General features: G+C 38.3%; 1 protein-coding gene across 1 annotated transcript; it reads right to left on the bottom strand.

Annotated features, from left to right (window-relative positions):
* Positions 1 to 5,391: 5,391 nt before the first annotated feature.
* On the bottom strand, positions 5,392 to 11,260 carry ggh (gamma-glutamyl hydrolase (conjugase, folylpolygammaglutamyl hydrolase)). The gene is made up of 9 exons (XM_061713384.1): positions 11,126 to 11,260; positions 10,865 to 10,973; positions 10,728 to 10,778; positions 7,559 to 7,643; positions 7,346 to 7,484; positions 6,463 to 6,569; positions 6,261 to 6,351; positions 6,046 to 6,180; positions 5,392 to 5,948 (listed from the first exon to the last, which is right to left on the bottom strand). The coding sequence occupies exons 1-9, from the start codon at positions 11,250 to 11,252 to the stop codon at positions 5,830 to 5,832; spliced, it is 963 nt and encodes a 320-aa protein (XP_061569368.1). The 5' UTR covers positions 11,253 to 11,260; the 3' UTR covers positions 5,392 to 5,829.
* Between the last annotated feature and the right edge of the window lie 15,497 nt (positions 11,261 to 26,757).

The following is a 26,757-nucleotide window of genomic DNA, read 5'->3' as shown; positions in this document are numbered from 1 at the left end:
CGTCCGTCCGTCCGTCCCAAGCACAACCCTGGTGTTCCCTACATGAATCCTCCTGATCCCTGTGTCCTGGTTTAAACCCGCTGAATCCACGGATGTTGGATTTACCGCACCATCCGCCCCCCCCACCTCCCTTCTGCATCTTCTGCCCCGAGTTGGATTCCTAAAGGCCCTCTGGAGAGCCCGACACAGACTGACGAGCAACTTTGGCTCTCCTTCCCAGCAGGATGGACCTGCTCCTCAACGGCAGCGCGGAGAAAGCTTCAGCTCTCACGAAAAAAACTTCCAAGCTGTGAGGAGAAGGAAAAACCTAGAGCACATAACTTGTGGGCTTGTATATTGATGAAAATGGGAACCCTGGCGAAAACGCCGACCGGGAGAGTTCACGGAGGAATAGTGCAGATACAGGAAATGTTGCTATTTTTAAAGTTGTGAAGAACTTTCCATGTTGGACAGTGGTTGTGTCTTTTTGTTCTTACAGTATGTAAAATAGCACACAAGCATTCACTCGGCTACCGCGGATGTACTTTCTTTCTGTGTTCACTTCCACCCCGACGTTGGTTTATCTCTTCGTTTCATTCTGTGTGTTTCAGTGATGCTGAAAGAGTTCTCGGACTGGAAAAAAGGGGAGAAAACTAAACAAAACAAGCTGCCATGGGCTTTTCACTCATTTTAGATTGTTGTAATGTTTTACCGTTTTCATCCGGTGATGTTCAAAAAGCATTTTCTTGTTTTCGTCACTGTGCCTTACTTGGACATAAACCATCCAGCTGCATTTATCCACTCAAAAGTCATTTAAAAAAATCGTATTTTTTACAGAAAAACCAGTCTATCAATCATCCTTTAATGGCTTTATCTCAAGATAACTGGGGATCATTTGTGCGTTTAACTCTTCATAACAATGCATGCTTTCTCTGGAGCACAAGTGAATTATTTTATGATCAAAAAGGTTCTGCTTTATGACATTAGAAGTGCTGAGCCAGCATGCGTATACGGCATCGACACGGTCGTAGCTGTAACAGTTATGCCACTAAAGTTCAATTCTATTTTATTTATATAGCGTCTATTACAACAGAAGTTGTCTCTAGGCGAGTTGAGCAGCTGAAGGGTGCGAGCTGCTGCTGTAGAAACGATGAAACTGATGCCTTTGCTTAGCGTTCAGTTGTCAGTGACTTCGATGTTAAGCTGAATGAAGCAGTAAAATAAACACGACAATAATTTCTCGGTTCTCCTAATTGTCCAATGACATCAAAATCAATTCATGTATCTTGTCTTCAGAAAAGTAAAGGCCTGATTTGTTACTCAGTTATCATGAGATAGACGTTGAAAGGACATTTTAATCTCTGCGCTGAAATCCTGAGTGAGCGATAGAGCTGTTTGAGCAAAGACTACCTCAATCTCAGCAACCTGAGCTGCAAAAACAGTTGTTTGCTCTCGCAAATCTCTGCTTAAGTCCGTCAACACGGCCGCAGAACATGGCAGGGTTTATGTGCACTCAATAAAAAAGACTTGAAGAATCACAGCGTGTCTGGAAGCTCCTTCCAAACGACACACTAGATGCAGCAAGTGTCAACATGAATACCTGGTTGTCCAGCAGGCGTCGTAAAAGCCACGACTATGAGGTATTCTTTGCTGAAACTATACATAAATGTATATTTTCAAAATACCATGTGTGTTCTTCCCAAAATACAACTTTCCATCGCTCACGCAGGAATTCAGACACAAATATTAAGCCAAGCGAGGTTGTGTGAGGTCAGTTGTTGATGTCCTTCCTGCAGGAACTAACTCTCAAACGTTAAGGAAATTTGAGGTCAAAGTTGTTCAAGATTTGTATCTCCCCATCAGAACCGACTGCTTTCTACTGCAGGTAAGACAGTGAACCAAATAAGCAAACTTCTAAAACAAAAAAAATTACTTCAATGCAAAAAAAAACAATCCCTTTAATGTTTTATCATGTAAGAGTCAGTCATTTTCATCCAACATTCAATTTCCTATAACGTCTTGAACAGTTTTGTTCACTTCAAATTAATTAAATATAATTTACAAAGCCAATTTTTAGTTCCCATGACAAAAAGCATTTGGGGGAATCATGTCACCGATGAAACAAACTTTTGAGGCACAACTTTAATTTCCTTCCTTTCAACCCGTCTGTGTTTGAGAGGCGATTTGTGTTGCGCTCCAGTGCATGTTCAGAGGTTTGCAGCGTTATCCCTGATAGCTCAGTTCGCCATGGTAATTTTTGACATCTTGAATGTTTCTTACTGGACTGCATAAATGACATTTCCAGTAGTATTGTGATTGAGATCCTAGTCTCGTCAGCTTGATGTGTAAATGTTATTCAAATATCATTTAATTCTAAAAAGATAAAACAATGTTATCTAAGTGTTATTTGTGCATAAAGCATTTTGGAAGTTACACTGGATTGTCTTATTTCTTTCCTCCTGTAAAGTCCTTGAGCTGAAAGTGGTATTTTCTTTAATGCCAGCGGACACAAACGTTCAGACCACTGGGTGGGGACGTCTTAAAAGATGCTCAGTTTTTACTATTCAATTTAGATATTTTATCAGTCTTTGATGTCTTTTTAACTCTGTATCGTGTCTTTTAGCTGCTTGCAAACGACTGAGAAGTGTCACACTGACCCCAGACCAGCCACAAAGTTCAAACCCCTGACAAACGAAGTTTAACAATCTCCCAAAACAGGCAGTTGTTGTAGTTTAAGACTAAGCATATTAAGTCTCAGATGCTGGTCAAATGTAAGCACTATGAGCACAACACAAAAGGACCCGGAATTATGAGGTGCCGTGAGGGACATAATTCTGAATTACTGTTCATAAACACATATGAAATCCAAAACCTTTTATACACACAGGTGAAATGCTCTTACACATACAACTGGAAATGTTCATAAACACATATGAAATCCAAAACTTTTTATACACACAGGTGAAATGCTCTTACACATACAACTGGAAATGTTCATAAACACATATGAAATTCTCACACTCACTTGTGAAATCTCTCAGACACACAGGTGAAATGCTCTTATACATACAACTGGAAATGTTCATAAACACATATGAAAATCTTCTCACAAACACAACTGAAAATCTTCTCACACACAGTGGTGAAATCTTCTTACAGACACAACTGAAAATTTCAGTAGAAACGGACGTCATTTCAGTAGAAACGGAAGTGAGTTGTTTAGCGCGATTTTTTTTTTTTTTCTGGCAGTTATTTTGACTTATTGATATAGCAATATCTTCTCAGCAGCATACAACAACTCTGACTGAAGCAACAGCTTTACTGAATAATATATTAGCTTCAGCAGAGACTATAAGGACCCTGTTAGGTGTTACAACTGCGGGGCTACAGCCCCCCCCCGGTGACTGCGAGTGCGGATCGGTGCAGGTGTGCTGGATGAGCCGCACATCACTTTTCCCATCACGGCAGCTGCGTCATAGCATAGCATCCCGCAACGGCAACAACTACAGTTTTGAGAGGATGCACACCACGTTATCAAACCCAAAAGTGCTTTCGCACATGGATATATACTGGCAGAAAGCTGCCGCTGCCGCTGTTCTGTCGATTTCTGCTGCTTCGTCGAAAAATGCTACCACCGCATAAACCGATAGCGTCTGTCTATCGATTCTTGCTACCATATCAAAAAATGCTACCTAATGGTTTTCTACCTTTGTAGAGCTACAATTTTACTGTTTTACTCCCTAGCCCACGTCCTTTTTCCCCAAGTGGTCCTTGTCTCTTGCCAGGCCGTCATTGTAAATAAAAATGTGTTCTTAATGACCTGCCTGGTTAAATAAAGGAGAATAACGGAATGAATATCAAATAAAGCGATAACATAGTTTTTTATTTTTCCATTTATCATATAATGTTCACAAAGTGTAATGCAATTCATGTCATGGGTAGTGTATTTTGAAGGATCAAATACTCAACATCCCATATCATCCATGTTAAATCTATTTAATGGTAGCATAATTTGATAGTCCAGTAACATCCTATCAAATAATGCTCCCGTCACTTAATGCATTCAGGTAAGATACTAATCACCTCACTGCCACTGCAGGATGAATGTCAGCATACTTACACCCCCCAATTTATCAATTTTGTGATCACTATTTTTGGATTGATAATAAGTATAAAATAATAAGAAATAAAAGTAAAGGCACACAAACAAACAAATTGTCTCAATTTGTCGTTTCAAAAGAAGAGTGCTAAGTTCAGAAAATTACATTTAATAACATAATAACAATAACAATAATAAATAAAAGTTAACGAACACAAACAACAACAAAATGCCAAACAGAGTAGTTAGCCACTTTTCTGGCACTTATAATGTGGGACTTTGTCATAGTGGATACATTCAAAATGTGCCCACCTACTGCAGGACTCGCACTGCACCTACAAACAAATTAAAGATATACATTAATTTAAATTAATAATACAATAAAAGCACTATGGCTGGGCAATTAATATAAAAATAATGGAAACCGACATTTAGGAACTTTATTAGACTTAATGTTGCTCATGTGAATCAATCATGGCGCAGAACCACAAAGTAGCATTTCTCGACGGGTAGCATCAAACAGAACACTGTGATGGGAAAAGTGACGTGAGGCTCATCCAGCAGTCTCTGCTGAAGCTAATATTATTGAGTAAAGTTCTTTCTTCAGTCAGAGTTGTTGTATGCTGCTGAGAAGATATTGCTATATCAATCAGTCAAAATAACTGCCAGGAAAAAAAAAAAAAAAAATCGCGCTTAACAACCCACTTCCGTTTCTACTGAAATGACGTCCGTTTCTACTGAAATTTTCAGTTGTGTCTGTGAGAAGATTTCACCACTGTGTGTGAGAAGATTTTCAGTTGTGTTTGTGAGAAGATTTTCAGTTGTGTTTGTGAGAAGATTTTCAGTTGTGTTTGTGAGAAGATTTCACCACTGTGTGTGAGAAGATTTTCAGTTGTGTTTGTGAGAAGATTTCACCACTGTGTGTGAGAAGATTTTCAGTTGTGTTTGTGAGAAGATTTCACCACTGTGTGTGAGAGGAAAAATTTTCAACTGTATATATGAGTAGATTTCATTAGTTTGTGTAAAAGCGTTTCAGTAGTATCTGTGAGCACATTTCAGTTGTATATGTGAGTGGATACATTTCCAGTTGTATGTATAAGAGCATTTCACCTGTGTGTATGAGAGATTTCACAAGTGAGTGTGAGAAGTTTTCAGTATAGTATGTAAAAGAGTTGGATTTCATATGTGTTTATGAACATTTCCAGTTGTATGTGTAAGAGCATTTCACCTGTGTGTATAAAAGGTTTTGGATTTCATATGTGTTTATGAACAGTAATTCAGAATTATGTCCCTCACGGCACCTCATACGGAATCCTGCTTTATGTCACCAAAGGAAACCCTGATGGCTCCTAAATGTGTCGTTCCCATGACAAGGCCCGACTCGGTGTTATATTATTCTGGCCGACACATTGTTACAGCTGAAACACCAGACCCTCCACTGTTATCACCGCCGAGCCGCCGACTGCCTGCAGGGGAGCCGCTAAGTAAGGTAATAATTCTGAGATAAAGAGGCCTTAAAATGTGACTATCTGCAGGAGCTTTCCAAAGTGCAGCTACAGCATCTTTGATGCATGCTGGGAAGTTTTTGTGGAATCGTTATTCATATTTCCAGCATACATCTATTCTATATTTAGTGTCCCGATGGTTTTCAGATTTAAAAAAATGTTAAAAAAGGAGCATCAAAAGAAATGTTCAGGTCTCAAAGCAGCGAATCAGCCGCTGAGCAGACAAAAAAACTTTGCAATGAGGCATCAAAACAAATAGATCTGCTCGAAGGCAGAGACGTCCCCCGTGTAAACAGGATTATAGTTGTATATCAGCACTTTGCTCTCTTCTTCTTTGGACTCAAATCGGTGGAAGTTCTTCCTCGCTGTAGGGAGAGCCAACGATGCCAGACTTAGGGATCACGGCTAAAGTGAGCAGCTATTAACACCGAAGATAAATTTAAAAAAAAGCTGTTTTCCTACCTTCACTGACAAAGAATTGAGCCATGTAGAAGGTTGTCTTGACCGCTGCTGGAGAATGAGCAATGTAAGGCCTGGTCCACTCAAATGCATTCTTCTCTGGATGCCACTGCGTCCCATAAATCGGATAATCATAAGCTGCCAGGATGTAAAGAAAGACGGGAATAGTCATTAAAACAGTCCAAGTTACTTTGAAGAAATTGATGTGTTGTAACCACCTTCAACTGTTGACACAAACTCCACGTTTCCATCCGTGTTTGTGGAGAGAACTTTGTAGAACCTCGTCAGCTCCGCATTTGTGTTGTAATCCTGAAAGAAACAGGTTAAAACTACAACTGTCATATTGCATAAGTACTAGTTTGCTTCTATTAATTGCCAGAGACTGGTGCGTTCTGTCCTCCTGAGTAAAGACTGACGTACCGATGTCGTTAAACTCCACTGATGAGAGTTTTCTGTAATCTTCTCGGTGGACAGAGCTGCCATTAGTTCACCTGGAAAGCCTTTAAACATCCTGCTGTCGTTGACGTCTGGAGAGACAAATATACAGGACTGTCTCAGAAAATTAAAATAATGTGATAAAGTTCTTTATTTTCTGTAATGCAATTAAAAAAACTAAAATGTCATACATTCTGGTTTCATTACAAATCAACTGAAATATTGCAATGCTTTTATTATTTTAATATTGCTGATCATGGCTTACAGTTTAAGATTAAGATTCCCAGAATATTCTAATTTTTTTAGATAGGATATTTGAGTTTTCTTAAGCCATGATCAGCAATATTAAAATAATAAAAGGCTTGTAATATTTCAGTTGATTTGTAATGAATCCAGAATGTATGACATTTTTGCATTACAGAAAATAAAGGACTTTATCACAATATTCTAATTTTCTGAGACAGTCCATGTCATCATTCCTAATTTACTTTTCAATCAAATAAACATATTCAAAAAGTCTTCATGAGACCAAATTTGTTACCTATATTAACATTAGAAGTAACTGTAAACAGATATTTTTCATGGTTTCAAGATTTGTAACTATTTCAAAAAGCTGATTAGCTACTTTACACTTGAAGGCACGTGGAAAGTTTATATCAAGTTAAAACAGCTTATTCAATTAAGACAATTAAGAAAAGTGCCTGATCAAACTACAGAAACCAACCAATCAGAGCAGAGTGTGCTTTTTAGGACATTAACATTTGTTGGCAGCATGACTTCTACATGAAAACCTTTAACCCATGAATACTTAGAAACATCAGCTCTACAGAAGTGGTGATTCCCTCCACTGATTAGCAGAGAGTTGTACCTTTGGTGAAGTCCAGAGGCAACACCACACCGCTCGTGTTGGTGTGTGTCAGCAGAAACTTTCCACTCGTCAGATACGTCAGCTGCTCAAACCCCAGACAGGTTCCCCACATGGGAAAATAGTCGCCGTTCTTGTTCGCCTGAGACAACAGACATCTCATACACTGCCGAGCGTCACCACACTGTAACGCAGCTACAAGTCATTTATCTCTACCTCAATTCCAAGCTCATAAAAGGCTTCTGCAGCCCGTTGGTACTCGGAGGAGATGATGCTGGCACCTCCACCTGGAAACAGGATGCTGGAAAAGGAATCACACTCAACATTTTGGCAAAGCAAACAGAAACATTACAATTGCTGTGGATCTTGACTGAATAAAGTGGGTTTTTTTTGTCAAAATGTATTTTAAATATTCCAGCAGCGACAGCTCCTACTAAGTATATCTTTGCCTTGAACATCTATTTACTTAAGTTGTATTAGTCCATTTAGGTCCAATATAAGATTCAACTAAAATGATCGTATGAAACATTGCATGTCAGTTACAATTATTAAACTGTATTAGTCAGGTAGTATGTGGACAATAGCAGAGTTTTTTTTTAACTTTGCCTGTATAAGCCGATAAAGCCAATAAAATAATTGTGATGTGATCAAAGTGTAGCCTTTTAGCTTCAATTTCAGTGGTTTCACAAAAAACATGGGTTTTACTGTTTAGGAATTACAGCCTTTTCCAATCAAAGTACCTCCATTCTCTAGGGTATTTATAGTATATAGGAAAGTGAGATAATTATAAATATAACTACAGTTTGTAAAACTTTGTGCAGCTCATCAACAAACTGTTTTCTTCCCTTCAATGCAGCCACCTTCTGTTGCTGCACGTTTGTGGGCTTTTAATTCAATTCAGTTCAAAAATACTTTATTAATCCCCAAAGGGGAAATTAATTAATTGTAGTTTAATTAATTTTCCTGCCTTTAGTTTTGTCTTCTGCAGCAGAAAAGTTGCTCTGGTCTGCTGAAATTAGACGACCGACTTTGCAACTTGCAAAATATTCAATGTCTTTGCCTTCAAAGAGTCTCGGGCCACTTTGCTGCATTTCCTGAATATGAGCAGAGACGTAGAAACCTGAGAACTGACCTTCAATCACCAGTGAACGGTAGCAGCATTAGCAGCCGTGCACGCCCATTCACACCTTCAAGTACCTTTCTAATCATAACAGTGGCTTGTTACTTGGTGAAAACCTCCTGTATTTACAACAATGAGGCCATTTCTTGATTGCACGAGTAGACAATGCTTGACATCTGTTATTATAAATTGTTCTTCACCATGGAAACCATCCTGTGATTGATCGAGTTTATGGTCTTTTCGATGATGTTGTGCATTTCAACTTTAAAAGACTGTCTCAAAGTATTGATTTGGCCTCACTTGAGGTTTTTCCTTCCTCTCTTATAGATTTTCATTGTTTTTCTGCCTATTGATGGCCTTATTTAATTGCACTGAGGTCCCCTTGGGCTTCAGATGGGTAGCTCCAGTCAAACAGCTACCAAATGCCAGTCCGATACCTTCTATCAACTCCAGACCTTTAATGTGCTTCAGCTTTATTGAGGAGGAGAAAAAAAGAACTAGTTTATACTTGGGAAAATTGCCTTTTTTCCAGTCAATTGTGGGGCAACTTAAAGGGGACCTATTATGGCATCTAATACCTATTTTAAACAGGCCTTGAATGTCTTAAAAACAAGCTTTTGATTGTTTTTGCTAAATAAATTAGGAATTCAGCCTCTGAGCCATGTCTTTATCTTCCCATTCTCTAACCTCATTATCTATGCAGGATTCTGAGTGGGCGGGGCTATGATAATGAGGCTCTGTGCTGATTGGCTGCCTGAATTACGTGATACACCGCTACGGAAAAATGGCGGAAAATGGCCGGCGGAGTTAGTTGTGGGCGTGGTTTCACGCATCGGAGGCCAATCGATGCAAATTGCATTTTGGCTACGTAACGATGGGAGCAGAATCTAAACGGCTGGTAGATCCACATCACACTGGACGGCTCATCCAGGCGGCTGTACAGACACTGCAGAATTTGGTTGCTTTCCTCCTTCTCTGAGTTGGCAGGCTGAGGGGAAACCACTTTATATATGTGTTTTTCATAATAGGTCCCCTTTAACTCCTAAATGTTATGTGCAACATTTTTATAAACATGGAGGATTACACTTTTTTCCACATCTTGACTGATTTATTTTCACAACCATCGTAATGGCGTATAAAAGGTAAACTAAAAATCACTTCTCATACTCCAAATACTTCTGGACTTTTATATGCAATTGCCTTTCTGTCCAGAGACAGAAAAGATAAGAACAATTTGGTAATTCACAACACTTAATATTCCATCCATCCATTATCTATACCCGCATTATCCCTTGCGGGGTCACGGGGGTCTGCTGGAGCCTATCCCAGCTCATTTCAGGTGAGAGGCAGGAGTTACACCCTGGACAGATCACCAGTCCATCACAGGGCCACATATAAACACACAAACCATGCACACTCACGCTCACACCTACGGGCAATTTAGAATCATCAATTAACCTAACACTTAATATTACAACGGAGTATTAGGGCCAAACTAAGACAAAAAAAAAAATCGAAATTACGACAATAAAGTCATAATATAATGAGAATAAAGTCATAAAATTACGTGAATAAAGTCATAATGTTGCGAAAATAAAGTCGTAATAGAATAAAGTCGTAATATTACGAGAATAAAGTCGTAACATTACGAGAATAAAGTCGTAATAGAATAAAGTCGTAACATTACGAGAATAAAGTCGTAACATTACGAGAATAAAGTCGTACCATTACGAGAATAAAGTCGTAACATTACGAGAATAAAGTCGTACCATTACGAGAATAAAGTCGTAACATTACGAGAATAAAGTCGTACCATTACGAGAATAAAGTCGTACCATTACGAGAATAAAGTGGTAATTTATGAGAACTCTAACAGGAAGAGCATCTTCTCCCTGTGTTAAAATGAGGAATATCTTGTGAAGTTATATTCATATATTATATATTACGACTTTATTCTCGTAATATTACAACTTTATTTTCACAACATTATGACTTTATTCTGGTAATTCTACGACTTTATTTTCGTAATGTTACGACTTTATTCTCGTAATGTTACGACTTTATTCTATTACGACTTTATTTTCGCAACATTATGACTTTATTCACGTAATTTTACGACTTTATACTCATTATATTATGACTTTATTTTCGTAGTTTCACATATTTTCATATAACCTGAATTGGACATAATAAGCTGCACAAACCCACATTTCTAATTATGGCAACATAAAATGCTGTTTGGTCAAACATTGAGATAACTTTTACCCATTGATGGAGTTGAACAGAGTCTTGTACTCTTCCAGAGTTTGTTTAATCCTGAAAACAACATGAAAGGTTGAGTTTTAGTTCATTATGTTATCACAGCATCTCCTCAGGTGAACACAGGTGTGTTTGTTACTCACATGACGGGCACAACTCTGGCTCCAGCAGACTCCAGAAACTTCACATAAGAGGCAGCAATGTAAGCAGACTCGTTCGGTTTGGGCGAAAAAACCTCCTGAGCCAAAACACCTTTAAAAAGAAAAGAAAAGTAAAGCACAGTTAAACTTCTGCACACCGACATGACTCAGTGTTTTCCAGTGAAACGCAGATAAACTCCACTGTCACTGTTGTTCGTGTAAAGAAAAACACTGCTGCGGTAAATAAGCCGCTAATAAACTCACCAATTATAGGTCTGTCATTTCTGTCAGCTGAGCAACAAAATAAGTTAAATGACAGAGAAATGTAGAGCAATGAAAAGCACAATTTTGCAGGAGGAAAACAAAACAGTCGTCGTTGAAAAGCCTCCATGTCTGCAGCTGATAAGGACCGCAGCGCACTTCCGGTGCAGCCTCTTCAAAATAAAAGCTCTCGCCGCCCCAAAGGTTAACAACTTTTTATTTTAATGAATAGTGCCATCACCATTGATCCTAATTTAACTTTCGGCTACTAGTCCATGACCATGGGCCAGGCCAGATATCAGTACCACTCAAGGTGACAAAACTTGCTTATAATTTTTGAAAATATCCATGTATGTAGATGATATTTAGGTATGATAACCTTCCTGAGTGGCAGCTGGATCATGGTTATCAGCTCATGAAGTTCAGAAAATTACATTTTAGATACTGGTGCATATCCTGGTTTAGACTAATGTACAGGATATCTGTTAATGTTTCACAATATTGTCTTTGGTATCATTTTAAGCATTCATTCAAGCTAAGATGTGAATCTTTCAGACCAACATAGAGGTCACTGCAGCTCTTTAAACTATAAACAACACACATTTGTACACAATGTTCGCCTAAATGATATACTATCTTTTATCCCTATGTCATCTAGGAACAACAGAGACACAAAATACAAAAATGGGAATACTTACAGGACCATAAGGATTCAGGAAATGTATCACATCTTAGCTTGAATGAATGCTTTAAAGGTCCCCTTTAAAATGATACCAAAGACAATATTGTGAAACATTGACAGATATCCTGAGTCTAAACCAGGATATGCAGCAGCATCTAAAATGCAATATTCTGAAGGGGGTGGGTGACTTCATGAGCTGATAACTATGATACAGCTGCCACTCAGGAAGGTTTATCATACCAAAATATCATCTACAGACATGGATATTTTCAAAAATTGTAAGCAAGTTTGGTCACCTTGAGTGGTGCTGACAAGGGAAATTTTGGGCTCTGGCCCATGGACCATACATCTTATTTTCCTTTTAACAGCATGATTTGAAATCTTATAAAATTAGCTGCGTTACTTTTTCCTGCTTTCATTTTTGACCCTTGACATTTGAAGTGCAGTCCCCAAAACTAGAAAAGAATTGTCATTAGTGGGAATCTGATCCTGTTGGTCTACAGGTAAATTGAAACACTATTAAAATCCAGGTATGCTGCCACAAAATTTTAACATGAAAAAAAGAAAAGTCATCTAGACTAGAATAACCCATAGGTCTCATTTTTCAGTGAAAGTGATGGGATTGATAAGAGATGGATATGACCACAGCATGATGGCTGAGGAGGCCGGACTTGTCAAGCAATGCCTGTATATACAGTAGGTATAAACCTGAACAGAAACTGGACGACTGCATGACTGTCACCGTGAAGTAAGACGGTGGAAATCTTCTACCAGCAGGAACAGCATCAGTGCAGCAGTTGCCTGCAGCATCATTAAAGGGAAAAGCAGAGATGTTTGACTCACTGAGGGACAGGAGGTCTGTGAACTGCTCTCCATCAGGGACAATCCATTTTATCCTGTCCATAACACATTACGTTTAGAGGTTTGGATTATACTTTCTGTAAAATCCTACCGGATTATATTTGCGATCATATATTTCACGTCATGAGGAAGAAGTACTGAATGTTGGGCTCATATTTTATCCAAATTCAAATCATGACGGCTGAATAAACGGATTACTGAATGACAGAAGTAGTTATTTGACTTTATTCTATAGTTCAGAGTCTGGAAACCCACTGCCATCTATTTATTTATTTACTAAGTACAGCACTTAATAAATGCTCAAGTTCGGTTTTATTTTACATCCAAATATGTGCACCACACAATCTTAATCGATTAACTGATTCTCCAAGTGTTAAATGATGCTCCAAATGTCCTGCTCATCTCATCCTTCAGCACGAGGACGTCTATGCTTTTTGAACTCTGTTGTTTCTAAAGGTATGTGCATATTGTGAAAAAAAAAAAAAAGACTAAAAAGGTCTAACTAACATAATGACCAGTAATGCTTCTGTGACCCCTCATTTACACAAGCTCCACACACGTTTGGACGTAAGAGTAGTATTTCTTTGTATCTATGTACAGGAAGGTTGGGACGACCAACAAACACGTAGAAATTTGCCACAAAAGATCGGAAATGTCTCTCAGACCAGATCCAACAGCATCAACCTCAGTTTTCCTTACACTGCACGGAGCTGATTCAGCAAGCCGTTAAGATCTGCTGTGCTGATTAAATAAACTTCTTCCAGCATGTACAAGAGAAACACACAAAACACCCTTGACTGTATTATATTGCCACATTAAGCATTGGATTCAACTTTGAAGCATCTCCTCCTCCTAATCCATTAAAGGACAGAAAAAAACATCATAAACTCCAAATGTTTGAAAGACAACTCAAAATTTCTGTTGTTTTTTTAAAAACATTTTCAAAAACAGGAAAGAAATCATGACAAAAACAGAAATTGTGACTTTTCAAACTAGCTCTTTTCACAACTTGCAGAAAAATGTACAATTTCTGTCTTTTATAAATGAGCAAATTTCTTTGCAAAAATGCAAAAAAAGTCTGACTTTGTGTTGTGATTCTGGGTAAATGTGCACACTCAAACAGCATATTTGAGGCCTAATTTAAGCACTTCACAGTGACACTTAAATATTATATTTCAGATGGGGACATATGAAAACAGATCATTGAATTTCTTCCCAAATACAGTAAAATGAGACCGTTCATTCATCAATCAACTCCACTTGTTGGAGGCTGTAGATGTTTACGGGAGCTGCCGCTGATCCCAGCAGGAATCTGTCAAAAACATCACAACACTCGAAAAACACGGGGGGCATCATGCATGCGAGGAAGAAGCGTGAGGGTTTGTTTATTTTGATCAAATTTCATATCACCATCAATGGTATAAAAATGAAATGCAAACTTTTGCGTGTGAGAAAATGCAGGCGGCACAGATGGTGCCAAGCTGTGCCCAAATGGCCGTTTTGGAAACCTTGCCTGGACGGTCTGGACTAAACCCTCTCTAATGTTGCTTTGCTTCACTTTAACAGAGGAGGCCTTTACAGAGATGATGTCCACATATTGTATGATGATTTGATAGAGATTTGGAGCACCTGTTGCATCATTACAAGGAGTTTTTGATCCTGAAAGTGTTTTTTTAGGAGAGGTTTGCATTTTTGTTGTGTGCAGTCTTCATTTATTCTTCGCCAGTCATACTGTGATCTACACATCTTGTCAAATCTAATAAGTATTCCAATACACACCGTGGTTACAAAAATACTCATTTTATTAAGAATATGCAGTTTGGCGCAAAATAGACTTAGGGTTTATATGTCACTTTAACCTGTTTAAGAGAAAATATATAATTCAGATTTTCTCAAAACACTTTGTTGAAGGTTTCTCAAACTTGCTCTATAACCTGAACATTTTTAACAAAGTTTCATAATATTCAAATAACATTACCCAGAAAAATATATTCATAAACCAGCCAATTTACTCAGTATTTTAATAAAAAATGAAATGATTAAGACATGTGACCCAGCTATTGTACAAGTGAAACGTTTATATGCACAAGGAACCATATTTGTTCTAATTATAAATTTACATTGTCTACTAATTAAAACAAACCATAGAGATGTTCATTATTTATCTATCCATCCTTTTTTTTGTTTTATTCATTACACATTACTAACCCATAAGGCATTAAAGAATAAATTATTAGCTGCTTTTACTGAAACAGACAGAAAATAGAGCCAAACTTAGTGGCTGCGCATGCGCCTTAGCACAGTCGTTGACAAATGGACTCTTGCTGCCATCTAGTGTGAGAAAACTGCTATAACAGCTATTCTGATTCAAATCGAGTATTAAAAAGAACAACTTATTCAAATGTGAACATAAAATGCAGTGTCATACTATAAAATACATCACACCACGTTATTGTTACAAACAGAAGCAAATGTGTTCATTTATGTTTTGTGCACACTTAATGGTCTCACAAACTCCCTGACGATATATATATATATATATAAAAAAGTGATCCAAACAATTACTGTAATGTATTAAAGCATTTTCTACCGGGGTTGTGATTTCATTTAGCTGGACATCCAAATATGGTGATGAATAATTTGTTTGTTTGCAAAACTAGTAATATGATAAATCACCAGTATGTAATCATGCCATAACTAGAATCCAAATGCAGGCGGTCAATACACACAAGCTCTAAAAGAAAGGAAGATGTGATGCTGTTAGGGTTCAGTTATGCCTTGACAGTTTCTTAGATTTAATGCAGAAGCATAACCAAGTAACAGTCGACAATTACTTTCGTCACAGACGGCCAGTAAAATCTCTGGCTATGAGGATGCAATTTTTCTCACCTTGTTATTTTTTGACGTGTTTATTGAAGTTTAAAAGCAACACAGCACCACTTAGTGTAGTAGGCTCTTCCAAGCCACGACAGACACAGAAGACGCCAGTAAAATAATGTGACTGGAACGACATGATTTAATAACAGAAGATTGCATCACCGGTCTGTTACTTTTATCATTACTTTTACCTTTCAGTACTTCATTTCTCAGCTATGTCAAGCCAAGTAAGATAAGTACAAAACAGTCAGGGAAATCTTTCTTCACCACAGAGGATATGAAGCAAAGAGATATGAAAAGCCTTTCAGTACATTCAATCAGTTCTTTGTCTCTTCCAATTACATTTTTGGAGGATTTAAACTTCCTCCCAAATTGATTGTATCTCTAGTTTTTTTAACAAAATTTAAATCTGTTTAAAAGTATTTTATTGGCGCTTATTTAAGCTATGACAGTTTTTATGTTTTAGATGGAGGAGAGAATAGAAGAGACAAGATGTGTGCTTTTCCAATTTTCTTCTTTAATCAAATGCACCAAGTTACCATCCATCCGCCTGCCTAAATCTGGAGGGCAACAGGCTGAGCAAAGAAGCTCTCCTGGAGGACTGCAGCATTCCCAGGTCAGCCCAGAGATGTAATCTCTCCAAGGGACCCGTGGCTCTGCCCCGAGGCCGCTGCCTGAATGGTCAGGCCCAAAACAGTTCTCTGTAGAAGCTGCAGGAGGATCTTAACCAGGTCAAACATCTCAGCTGGTTCCTTCCCCAGAGGAGCAGCCGGCCCACTCCGGATCTCCCAGATGACTGAACGCCTCACACTATTGGTTAGTTCATGGCCATAGAGGTGAGAGTCGGAAACTACTCTCTGTAAAATCCTATATCATATATTTCATGTCATGAGGCAGAAGTACTGAATGTTGGTCTCATATTTCATCCAAATTGAAAGCTTGAAGACGACTGAATAAACGGATAACTGAACGACAGAAGTAATTTATCTTTAAAGTGAGTCAGTGCTCTTCATTGCCAAATTTAATCAATAAAATTGTGATTTTATTTAATTTGATAGATGGTTGGTACTCCAGGGATTTTTAACCTGCATCAAAACTGGACTTTTACAAAAAATTATCATTTCTGACTTTTTTAAATGAACGCGACACGCAGGCACGCACGCACGCACGCACGCACGCACGCACGCACGCACGCACGCAGGCACGCACGCACGCACGCACGCACGCACGCACGCACGCAGGCACGCACGCAAGTTGATCAGTGAACTCAGTCTTGCATTTTGGCTAAATTCTGTCGTCACGAAAGCAGTCTGGAAAAAAATCCTCGTTCAGGAAAAACACCCTGAGAGTCTTGAACTTCTCTACTTAAAGCTACGAACTATTAAAAACCTTCGAGTCTCAAATTTGGAAGTTGTGATTTAGTAGGACGAGTCAACAGGACATCCTTGACAGATTCCCTACAGTGCCTCAAAAACTCGCCCTTTAAAGGTCTCTTAGGCAAAGTAATTTAACAATACTTCAGAACCTGTTAGGATATTTCTATATTATTTCAGACTTATTTAAGCACAACTGCATAAACAGCTCAGTTTAACTTTTATACATCACAGGTTTGATTGTAGAGCATGGCAGGCCGTGTGCTGCTTACTAACGTATTTTAATAATTCACGGCATGTAACTTCTGTAATTATATGTAATAAATGTCCTAGAAAATAAATGAAAATGTCCTAGATCTCTGAACAGAATTCTAATTTAACCTCCAAGTACCTCTGAGGTTGTTGCTGGATGTGGTCAGACAGAAATCCTTGAACAGGAGAACTGCTGCAGAGGCCCTGATTTGTTTAAAAAAATAACAGTAAAATCATGCTGTTATTCAAAGACTTTGAGTTCAGCCACAGACTTTGTGTACTGAGAGCATATTGCAGAATAATTTAACAAAAAGGATTATAAGAAAGAACATTTTGGTGATCAATAGAGATGTGTCAGCTTTATTCCTTTTCCTTTGCTCTCCGGTCAATTTTTGAGTAAAATGTTTATATGTGTTATAATTCTGTGAGGTATAAGTCTGCCAGAGCCATCAGTCTGTTAAAGCTGTGCATCCTCCTCCACCCCATCTCATCAGCTCAGCTCCTATAAATCTCCTAAATGGACAATGGTAAATGCAATTTTCGCACTACTGTAATGTTACTACTGTAATATTGTAATGTGTACTGTAATATTTTTATTCTATACACAGAAATGCTTTGATTTTTACAAAAATACGTCAGTGAGCACATTAGGGCCACATCATTTCCACATCTGGTATGATGCTGTTATGATGCTCCTCTTTTACAACGTCAACTAAAGTTATCAGTCGTGGTTCTGGGTGTTTCTGGGACACACCCTGGTAATACAGGCTCATCCTGCAGGAAGGAGTTTTTCCCGATTCTACTCTGACTGTGATGGTAATATTAGTCTCAGTCTGGGTACAGAGTGTGCAGACTCATATTTTGTCTCTGAAAGCAGCTCCGATGTCACAATGACCTCTTTTGAGAATCTTGGTGTTTAGTTCATCCTTTCATGGTGTTCAAACTCACTATGCATCTCTTCTTCTGTGTCCTTCCTGAGGCAACAAGTTTCAGATTTGATTACACGAGCCCCGAAATCAAATAAGATAAAGACGTAATTAGGATAAAGAGATTTTCTTGAAATCCTACCACTGCTTACCCATGTTTCTCTCCCCCCCAATCTGCGTCATCTTGCTCTGTTCTGAGTTATGATGTAAAGAAAGTAGTAAATATCTTTCATTAAAAAAAACAAACAAAAACAAAAGAACAAAACTGAGGTTTGTATCTGTCTTTCGTAAAAAAGATTCAGTGTTCTCCGGGTACTTTTCCTGTTTCCATTTCTAGCTGTCAAAACAAAAACGTTTAATTGCATCACAGTGAAACACTGAGATTACTTTTAAAAAATCCATACATTCTGTTTTGTGAGTTTCTTTTTTATTGCATATTTAGCATTTAGTTTTATCTTTCAATGTGTCAATGTCAAGATGTCTGTTGTTTTTTTTTCCCCCTCCTTGCAAATTTGTAAATTCATAAACTCAGATATAGATTTTTAGATAGAAGTTGTCAAAGTCTCAATTTAAAAAAAAAAAATGTAAAACCCCCCATGGTCTAATACCCTGTTGTGCGAGACCTGATAGTTTTAACAAAATGTGAGCTTGTGTGGTTTATTTTGAGAGCTGAACTTCACTTTTAGCTCCAGATTCCCAAATCTAGCCTGTTTTCTCATTCAAGCATAACACAGTAATGTAAGCATCACCATGGAGAATCTTAAAGACACTGAAGCAGCCCACACTTTTTAGTTTACACAGTAAATCCCCAAAGAGAAGGATGAATGTCCAGAATATCAGAGGCTCCACAATCAGCTCCACCAGGTAGCTGAAAGTTGATTCACTTATTCAAGAAGTTGAATAACTGGATCTTCATGGAAGCAATAGCTGTAGTTGCTTTCCCTCTGAAAACAACCCGTCTACTGATGAAGAAAACATGTTTCCACACGCAGACCAGTGCAAGGACAAGGGAAGCAGCCTTGGCAAACACTTAGAGATCCACAAACCAACTCGTTCTCTATTCACAAAAAGAACGTAATTACTTCAACCAGAAATCATTTAAGTGACCACACTGCAGCTGTAACCCACAGCCAAAAATGTCTCTTTTAGAAAGCTTTCATATCTGCAGCACAGAGGTTTTGAACATGGATCAATCAATAGTCCTCTTTACAGAAGGACAAACATAAAGAGGCTGTTAGTTCTCACTTTAAGATACGGGACATTAGGGCTCTCAAACGTCTCCATAATTGAATAGACCATGTCGAAACAGAGTCCTTCACCTGGCGTGGGAAAGCTTTGACTGGCTCTCTATGTCAAAAGAAACTGATTATTACATCACTCACAAATGTTCCTGCATGAAATTGTGGAAACCTGTTACCTGCATCACGTCCAGCTCTGCTTTAGAGCTCGAGTGTATTGACTACCTGCAATTGAATAGTAGTGCAGAGTATGCATTTGTGAAAATTGTAATCTGCTCAATCACCTGTGAGAGGAGAAAGTCACACTAAAAAAGTGTGAAACTGGTGAAAATGGAGTAAGAATGAGACAAGAAGCTAATGAAGACCCACCTGCCATGGCTGGATCAGAGGATGAGGATGATGAATGTGATGAAAATGGGAACCTGGAGTAGCTTTTTATCTTGTTATGCTGGATGTGATACCCACCTCAGTGTGATCCTGATTTTTTTTTATTTCTTTAAGAACTGTGATTTATTTTCCGATATGAAACTACAAAGTTTATGTTAACTCTTAAAATGTCCTGTTTTATTTCTAGCCATGACTTTTAAATCAGAATAGGTGCTGGTTGTGGCATTTTCACAAGATGGGATACTGCTAGCAACCTAATACCAGATGTAAAGTTAACTTTTCAAAGGTCTGGTGCTAGTAATGAATACAATAACATAAGTTAAGGTAACATTGGCAAAGTTAGAAGCATTCTTGCTTGCTTTATTTTACCAAATAATAAATGTAGACATTCTTGTAGATTTTCTAACACGTTAAATTGGCTAAATGCTCCGATTGGGGTTTAGGAAATAGGATGAAATAAATTCCTAAGTCCTGGTTTCAGCTTTTTTATGCAAGCATGTGGGTAACAAAATAAGATAATCAACCTGTATGAAATATATATCATTAGTTTTTTTTCATGTTTCTAAGACAGCCGTTTAAGTCAGATATTTTTGTTTTGCAAATATTCAGGTAATGTTGCCAGGATTTCTGTTTATTTATTTTTTTCTCTTGTAAATGCTGCAGGGACGAACAGGGAGATGTGGTTAGACTGCCCCAGATGTGGAGGAGGAGATGTTTTATACCCATACTTAAGGTTTCTGCAAGTAAATAAGGTTAAGCATGTTTCCCCTCCTGTGTCATTAGAGAGATGTGTGACGAGAGAGTAGCAGCAAGAGCCAAAGCAAAGGTCTATTTGATGGTGGCGAGGCCAGCTATGTTTTATGATCCAGAGACGGTGGCAATGATCACCTGGAAAGACAGGAGATAGAGCTGGAAATAATAGCGCTAACGATGCTGAGGTTCTCTTTAGGAGCGATGAGGATGGACAGAATTAGAAAAGAACACAGAGGGAGATCACAAGTGGGCTGTTTTAAGTTAAGAAGGCTGAATTAAGATAGTTTGGACATGTGCAGAGGAAGGTGAATGGGTATTTTGGTAGAAGGATGCTGAGCAAGGAAATGCTGGCAGGCAGCAAAGAGGAAGACCAAAGAGAAGGTTCAAAGATGACAAGCATCTAGATGGTGTGATAGTGGAAGAGGGTCAGGGTCAGATGGAAGTGAATGATTTGTTGTGGTAAATCATTGCAATTGTCTCACTATTGCAATAGTATAATGACCATTTTATTGTCTGTCCATCCTTGACTAAACTTGCTTATAATCAGGAAACAAAAATAAAAAAAAAGTCAGGTCCATCAATTATCAGCAAATCTGAGTTAGCATGTGAAGAATCAAATGCTTATGCAAGTCAGCTTACTTTGCACAACTGATATCCAGTAACAAAGAGATGGTTTCCCAGCATCTTTTCAAGAATCTGATTCTGAACTGATGATTAGTTTATAAATAAAGTGGAATATCAGATTTCAAATCTAGCCTGATTCTTGCAGAATTTCTTTTCAGCATGTTAATTCTGACACTTTTACACAGTTTCAACAGCCTCTGGATTTTTTAAGCATGCACTTGTGCACATACTGCTGCAGAAATTTGGACCCCACATCTTTGATTAACTAACTGCAGACCTATTTCCAGATTATTCTTTCGATCTAAAGCTTTGGAGAAAGTGATCTCTGCACAGTGGGTACTAATGAAAGAAAGCAGTATTTCCATCAAGCTTCAGTCTGGCTCCAGAGCACTGCGAGCAGCTCTCGTTAAGCTGACCACTGACCCACTGCTCAGGGCTAATTACCGGTGCTATAAAATATGACCGTGTCTGTCCTGTAATGGCTTCCTGTTATAGTTTGCTTTTTTTTCAGAATCCTACTGATCACCTTCTAAGCGTCTCTGATAGACCCGGTCTGTGCCCTCCTGACCACTGAGATCCACAGGTCGGCCCTTCTAACATCCCCACATCCACTTTGGTGACAACGGGAGACCAGCATTTTTCTGTTAGAACCACCACCTTATGGCACATCATCTCCACCTTTAAATCTATCCTTAAGACGTTTCTTTTTCAGAGGGCCTCTGCTCACACATTCTCTTGCTGCTCACTCTGGCCTCCTTGGTCCCTCTTTTTCTGCATTATTAATTTCTAACTTTGTTGGCAGGGGTGTTATATAGACAATATTTTTATTAAAGGGAATTTGGCCCTTGAATGTCTCTTGTTAGGGACCAAAACACAGTTGAAGCAAGAAGTGTGAGTTAGAATCATTTGGTCTGTTTTTAGATGAAAAGAGGTCAGTATATACATTTTGGAAAATATAATTTATATTTTCAGATGTCTGAATGATGTTCTTGGCTAAGTGAACAACTGTAGAAATAGTATTTTTTTTAAATATTGTTCAGCTATTTTTGTTTAATAAGTATATTTAATGACAATAACAAGGTAAAGGTTGCTAATAATATGGGATGTTTTACAATGTGTACGTTTTTTTAAAATAACAGAATTGCTAATTAAGAAGAAATCAATACAGAATAAGCAATGTTGTGCCGGTCAGAAAATATGTTTTTTTGGTCGTTTGGTGTAATTTGGCAGTAAAATGTTCTGCAGGGATCGTTGGATCTGTCTATTTTGTTGGAGATTTTTGTAAAATCAAATGCAGAATTGTTACCATTTTCAACAAAAAGGCACCTTCATTCTTGTCCAGATGGCCTTTTGGCAGAAACTACGTAGATAAAAACTAAATCTTTAATATGGTTTCCAGTCGTAGCGTTGTTTGAGAGTACGGAAGAGTATTAGGGCCACTTAAAAAAAATAAAAAGAATTCTGAGAAAAAAGTCAGAATTCTGAGAAAAAAGTCAGAAAGTCGGGCGGCAGTAGCTCAGGTGGTAGAGCGGGTCGTCCAATGATCCGAAGGTCGGCGGTTCGAATCCCGCTCTGTCCCAGTTTGCTGTCGTAGTGTCCTTGGGCAAGACACCTTACCCAACTTGCCCCGTGTGAATGTGTTTGTATGTGTATGAATGTTGGTGGTGGTCGGAGGGGCCGTTAGGCGCGATATGGCAGCCACGCTTCAGTCAGTCTGCGGCTACAAATGTAGCTACCACCACTGGAGAGAATGTGTATGAATGAATAATGATTTCTGTAAAGCGCTCTGGGTGCCTAGAAGGGCGCTATATAAATCCAAGTCATTATTATTATTATTAGAATTCTGACTTTTTTCTCAGAATTCTGAGATTAAAGTCAGAATTCTGACTTTTTTCTCAGAATTCTGACTTTTTTCTCAGAATTCTGAGATTAAAGTCAGAATTCTGACTTTTTTCTCAGAATTCTGACTTTAATCTCAGAATTCTGAGAAAAAAGTCAGAATCCATCCATTATCTATACCCGCTTTATCCCTTGCGGGGTCACGGGGGTCTGCTGGAGCCTATCCCAGCTCATTTCAGGTGAGAGGCAGGGGTTACACCCTGGACAGGTCACCAGTCCATCACAGGGCCACATATAAACACACAAACCATGCTCACAACCACACTCATGCTCACACCTACGGGCAAAGTTAAAAAAAATAAAAAGAATTCTGAGAAAAAAGTCAGAATTCTGACTTTTTTCTCAGAATTCTGACTTTTTTCTCAGAATTCTGAGAAAAAAGTCAGAATTCTGAGATTAAAGTCAGAATTCTGACTTTTTTCTCAGAATTCTTTTTATTTTTTTTAAGTGGCCCTAATACTAATAATAGAGAAATGTGTCTTCTCTTTTAAATTATAACTGTATTTGTGGTCTATTTACTGTTTCCAGTTGTTTTGTGACAATTAAATATTCAATTCATGTCTTGTCACCCCATACGCTTTGATTTCTCAGCTCTTTACAGGCTTAAATACGGCTTTGCAGGAAAATATGCAGCAACAGTTAGGAAAACCCTGCTCTGTAGTATGTTTTTTGTTTACCAGCTAAATATGTAGCTACAATATGAGTAGCCTACAGTTTTTCCTCTTTTGCAGGGAATCAATGCAAAAGATGGCGAGCCAGAGTCTGCTGGGGAGAAGGGAGACAAGGTGAAGCTAATGTACCCTGACTCACACATTCAAGATGCTTCTCTCACTTTAAGGTCACTTGTTAACTGTTACGTTCCTGGTTTGAACATTTCTGGTGGTGTAAACACTGAACTGATTATCTGATTGAAATACATGGATGCCAGCTTTGACTTGGCTCCTGCATGTGTGTGATTTCCACCATGCTGCCTTTACCATGATCCCACTCTGATTTCCCTTGGGCGAGCCTCTTGGGTCCGTTAGCAAAAACAATTACAAACCAAGAAACCATGGAGCACAAAGATCCGAGCTCTTAACGAGCCGACCCTGCGGACTGATGGAGCCGAAAGGCTGGAGTGTAAACAAGTCTTTGTTGCAGGAGCCGCTCTGCTTTTTAATGCCAACCGTGAGCAAGCGTGTGTCTCGGGTGAACGCTGAAGCTAATGTGATGTTATTATATTTCATTTGCTTGTTAATAGGGAGAGCCTGGTGTGAGCGGACAACCAGGACCCAAGGTGAGATGTGTTCACTGCCCATTTGACTGGATAATGAACCATCTTTACATCATCAGCAATGATAATTATGCTGGTGTTTCATACTGTCATTTCAGCCAGTAACACAGAATATTATTATTTCTGTGTTCACTCACCAGGCTCACATCCAGATTATAGCAATTCAGTCAAGGAGTGTAAAATTAAAGAGCCACAACATCAGGACGGTGAACCCCGGCTTTCTTCTCTGTTTTCAGGTGGATGGGTCTGATGGACAGGTGAGTCCTACTACCTTGACACCACTGCCATACATCACTATGTACTCTTAGAAGTATAAGTACAGCCAGTACTCGAGTTGAGGGGGGACGGCATCCCCCCTGAAATAAAAATGGTCAAAATCATCCCCCCCTGTAAAACTGCCATCCCTCCTTTCCATCCCTTATGTCATTTCATCAATGAATGTGGTTTTACTGCTATTTCAACATTTAGAGTCATCACCAGAAAAATAACTTATTTGACAATTTTCACCTGTTTCAAGTAAATTTTCACTTGAAATAAGTAGTGGGACAAGATTTATCTTCTTATTACAAGCAAAAAAATCTTCCAGGGATGAGTCTTGTTTTAAGTGTAATGAGATTTTTTTTACTAAAATGAGACATTTTAACTAGAAATAAGACAAATATTCTTGTTAAGATTTTGAGTTTTTGCAGTGATCCATTTTACTTATCCTGTGAAGGACAGAATATTGATAAGTTCAGAAAACTGTTTTTTATTGTTGTGTTTTGATGTATTAGATGTAAGCCCAGTGGATATTTAAAGCTTACAGAAGGCTGCATTTAACTGCTGCTATGTCATTCCTGCAGTATTTCTGCAGCTGTTTTGGTCAGTGCTATTATTTGTAATATATTATATTATTTGTAATCAGCACAAATTATCTGTCCCCATATGATAAAATCCACCATCCCCCCTGATTGTTTTTTACAACTCGAGTACTGAGTACAGCAATATACCAAGTTTATACTTTTTGGAATTACCGTTTTCCATGCATGGAAAAAATACAATCCTGTTCTTGGAAGGCTGATGCGGCGTGAATTATGACTAAGCCACGCCCGTTCGGTCACAGGGTAAAGATTGCTCAGTAAAGCCAGACAAAGTCCCCGTGTTACGCTCCTGGAGATCCTGGGGATATCTGTGCAGAAGTCAGAAAAGCTTCTTAAGTCGTCATATCAGAGCTGACTGAAGGGCCTCGTGGTGATGAGGGACTCCAGATGTTTGGCTGCAGGCTGTTTTAGAGGGTAGAGATGCTGTCCTATTACAACGTCACAATTTTCTATTTTGTGGTTCTCACCGGGTTTAAGCCGTCTTTCTACAGCGGAAAGCTTCCTCTGCATCACATAATTCAATATAATTTATCACCTGCTTCTGTTGCTGAGAAATATGTCTGATGGAGGAAGACAGAGGCCAAATCACTGTCTTATTTTTACAGGTTGGGGAAGAAGCCATCTAATACCAGTTGTTCATACTGAGGATGTTTTCAGCAGAGGGAGCCAGATGTTCGAGCCAGATGTCACTAAGACAGGGCAGAGGGCTGTATATCAAGGATCTTGGTTGATTTTAACTTAAGTAAGCTGATGAAGATTTATGAGTCAGAAGGTCACAAGGAAGACGTGGCTGGGATGTAAATCATGATACTAATGCCAAAAGACCACGAGTGTAAGCTTTTGTTAGGGACCAAAACACTGTTGAAGCAGTTCCAGTTAGAATCATTAGTAGATGAACAGAGGTTGTATATACATATACATTTTGGAAATTATAATATTTTCAGATATTATATATATTTTTTAATATTTTGTTCAACTCTGTTTAAAAGGTATATTTAATGACATTCAAGGTAAGGGGTTGCTAATGATATGGGATGTTTTACAATGTGTACATTATTTTTAAATAACAGAATTGCTTATTAAGAAGAAATCAATACAGAATAAGGAATGTTGTGCTGGTCAGAAAATACTTTTTTTTGTCGTTTGGTGTAATTTGGCAGTAAAATATTCTGCAGGGATAGTTGGATCCGTCTAATGAAGGATTGAGAGGTGGAAGTGAAAACAGTCGGTGTCTTTATTTAAAGGGGACCTATTACGGCATCTAATACCTATTTTAAACATAAAATTAAATTAACATTTCTGTCCATCAGAGCATCTAGTTGGGTGTCTCATGCTTCTACCAAATGAACACAACATAATTGTATAAGGTTGTATGTATTAAAACTTATTTTATTTGCTGATGATACAAATATTTTCTGCTCAGGAAACGACTTGAATATACTGGAAAAAGCGATTAACAGAGAAATGACAAAACTAAATACATGGTTTAATATAAACAAATTATCACTAAATCTGGCAAAGACCAAATTCATGTTATTTGGGAGAAATAATGTAAAGAAAAGCATAAACTTGCAAGTTAATGGAAACAATATAGAAAGAGTGAGGGAACATAAGGTTCTGGGTATATTAG

The sequence above is a fragment of the Cololabis saira genome, chromosome 22, assembly GCF_033807715.1.
Source record: "Cololabis saira isolate AMF1-May2022 chromosome 22, fColSai1.1, whole genome shotgun sequence".
Classification (NCBI taxonomy): Eukaryota; Metazoa; Chordata; class Actinopteri; order Beloniformes; family Belonidae; genus Cololabis; species Cololabis saira.
Note: the sequence above shows the minus strand (reverse complement) of the source record. Positions and strands in the feature narration are given on the sequence as shown.

Excerpts from the sequence above, each read along its gene's own strand:
- ggh (XM_061713384.1), bottom strand. The coding sequence starts at position 11,252 with ATGGAGGCTTTTCAACGACGACTGTTTTGTTTTCCTCCTGCAAAATTG. Across the intron at positions 10,974-11,125 it reads AAATGACAGACCTATAATTG|GTGTTTTGGCTCAGGAGGTT; the intron begins GTGAGTTTATTA and ends TTCTTTTTAAAG. Across the intron at positions 6,570-7,345 it reads GCCTCTGGACTTCACCAAAG|ACGTCAACGACAGCAGGATG; the intron begins GTACAACTCTCT and ends TTGTCTCTCCAG.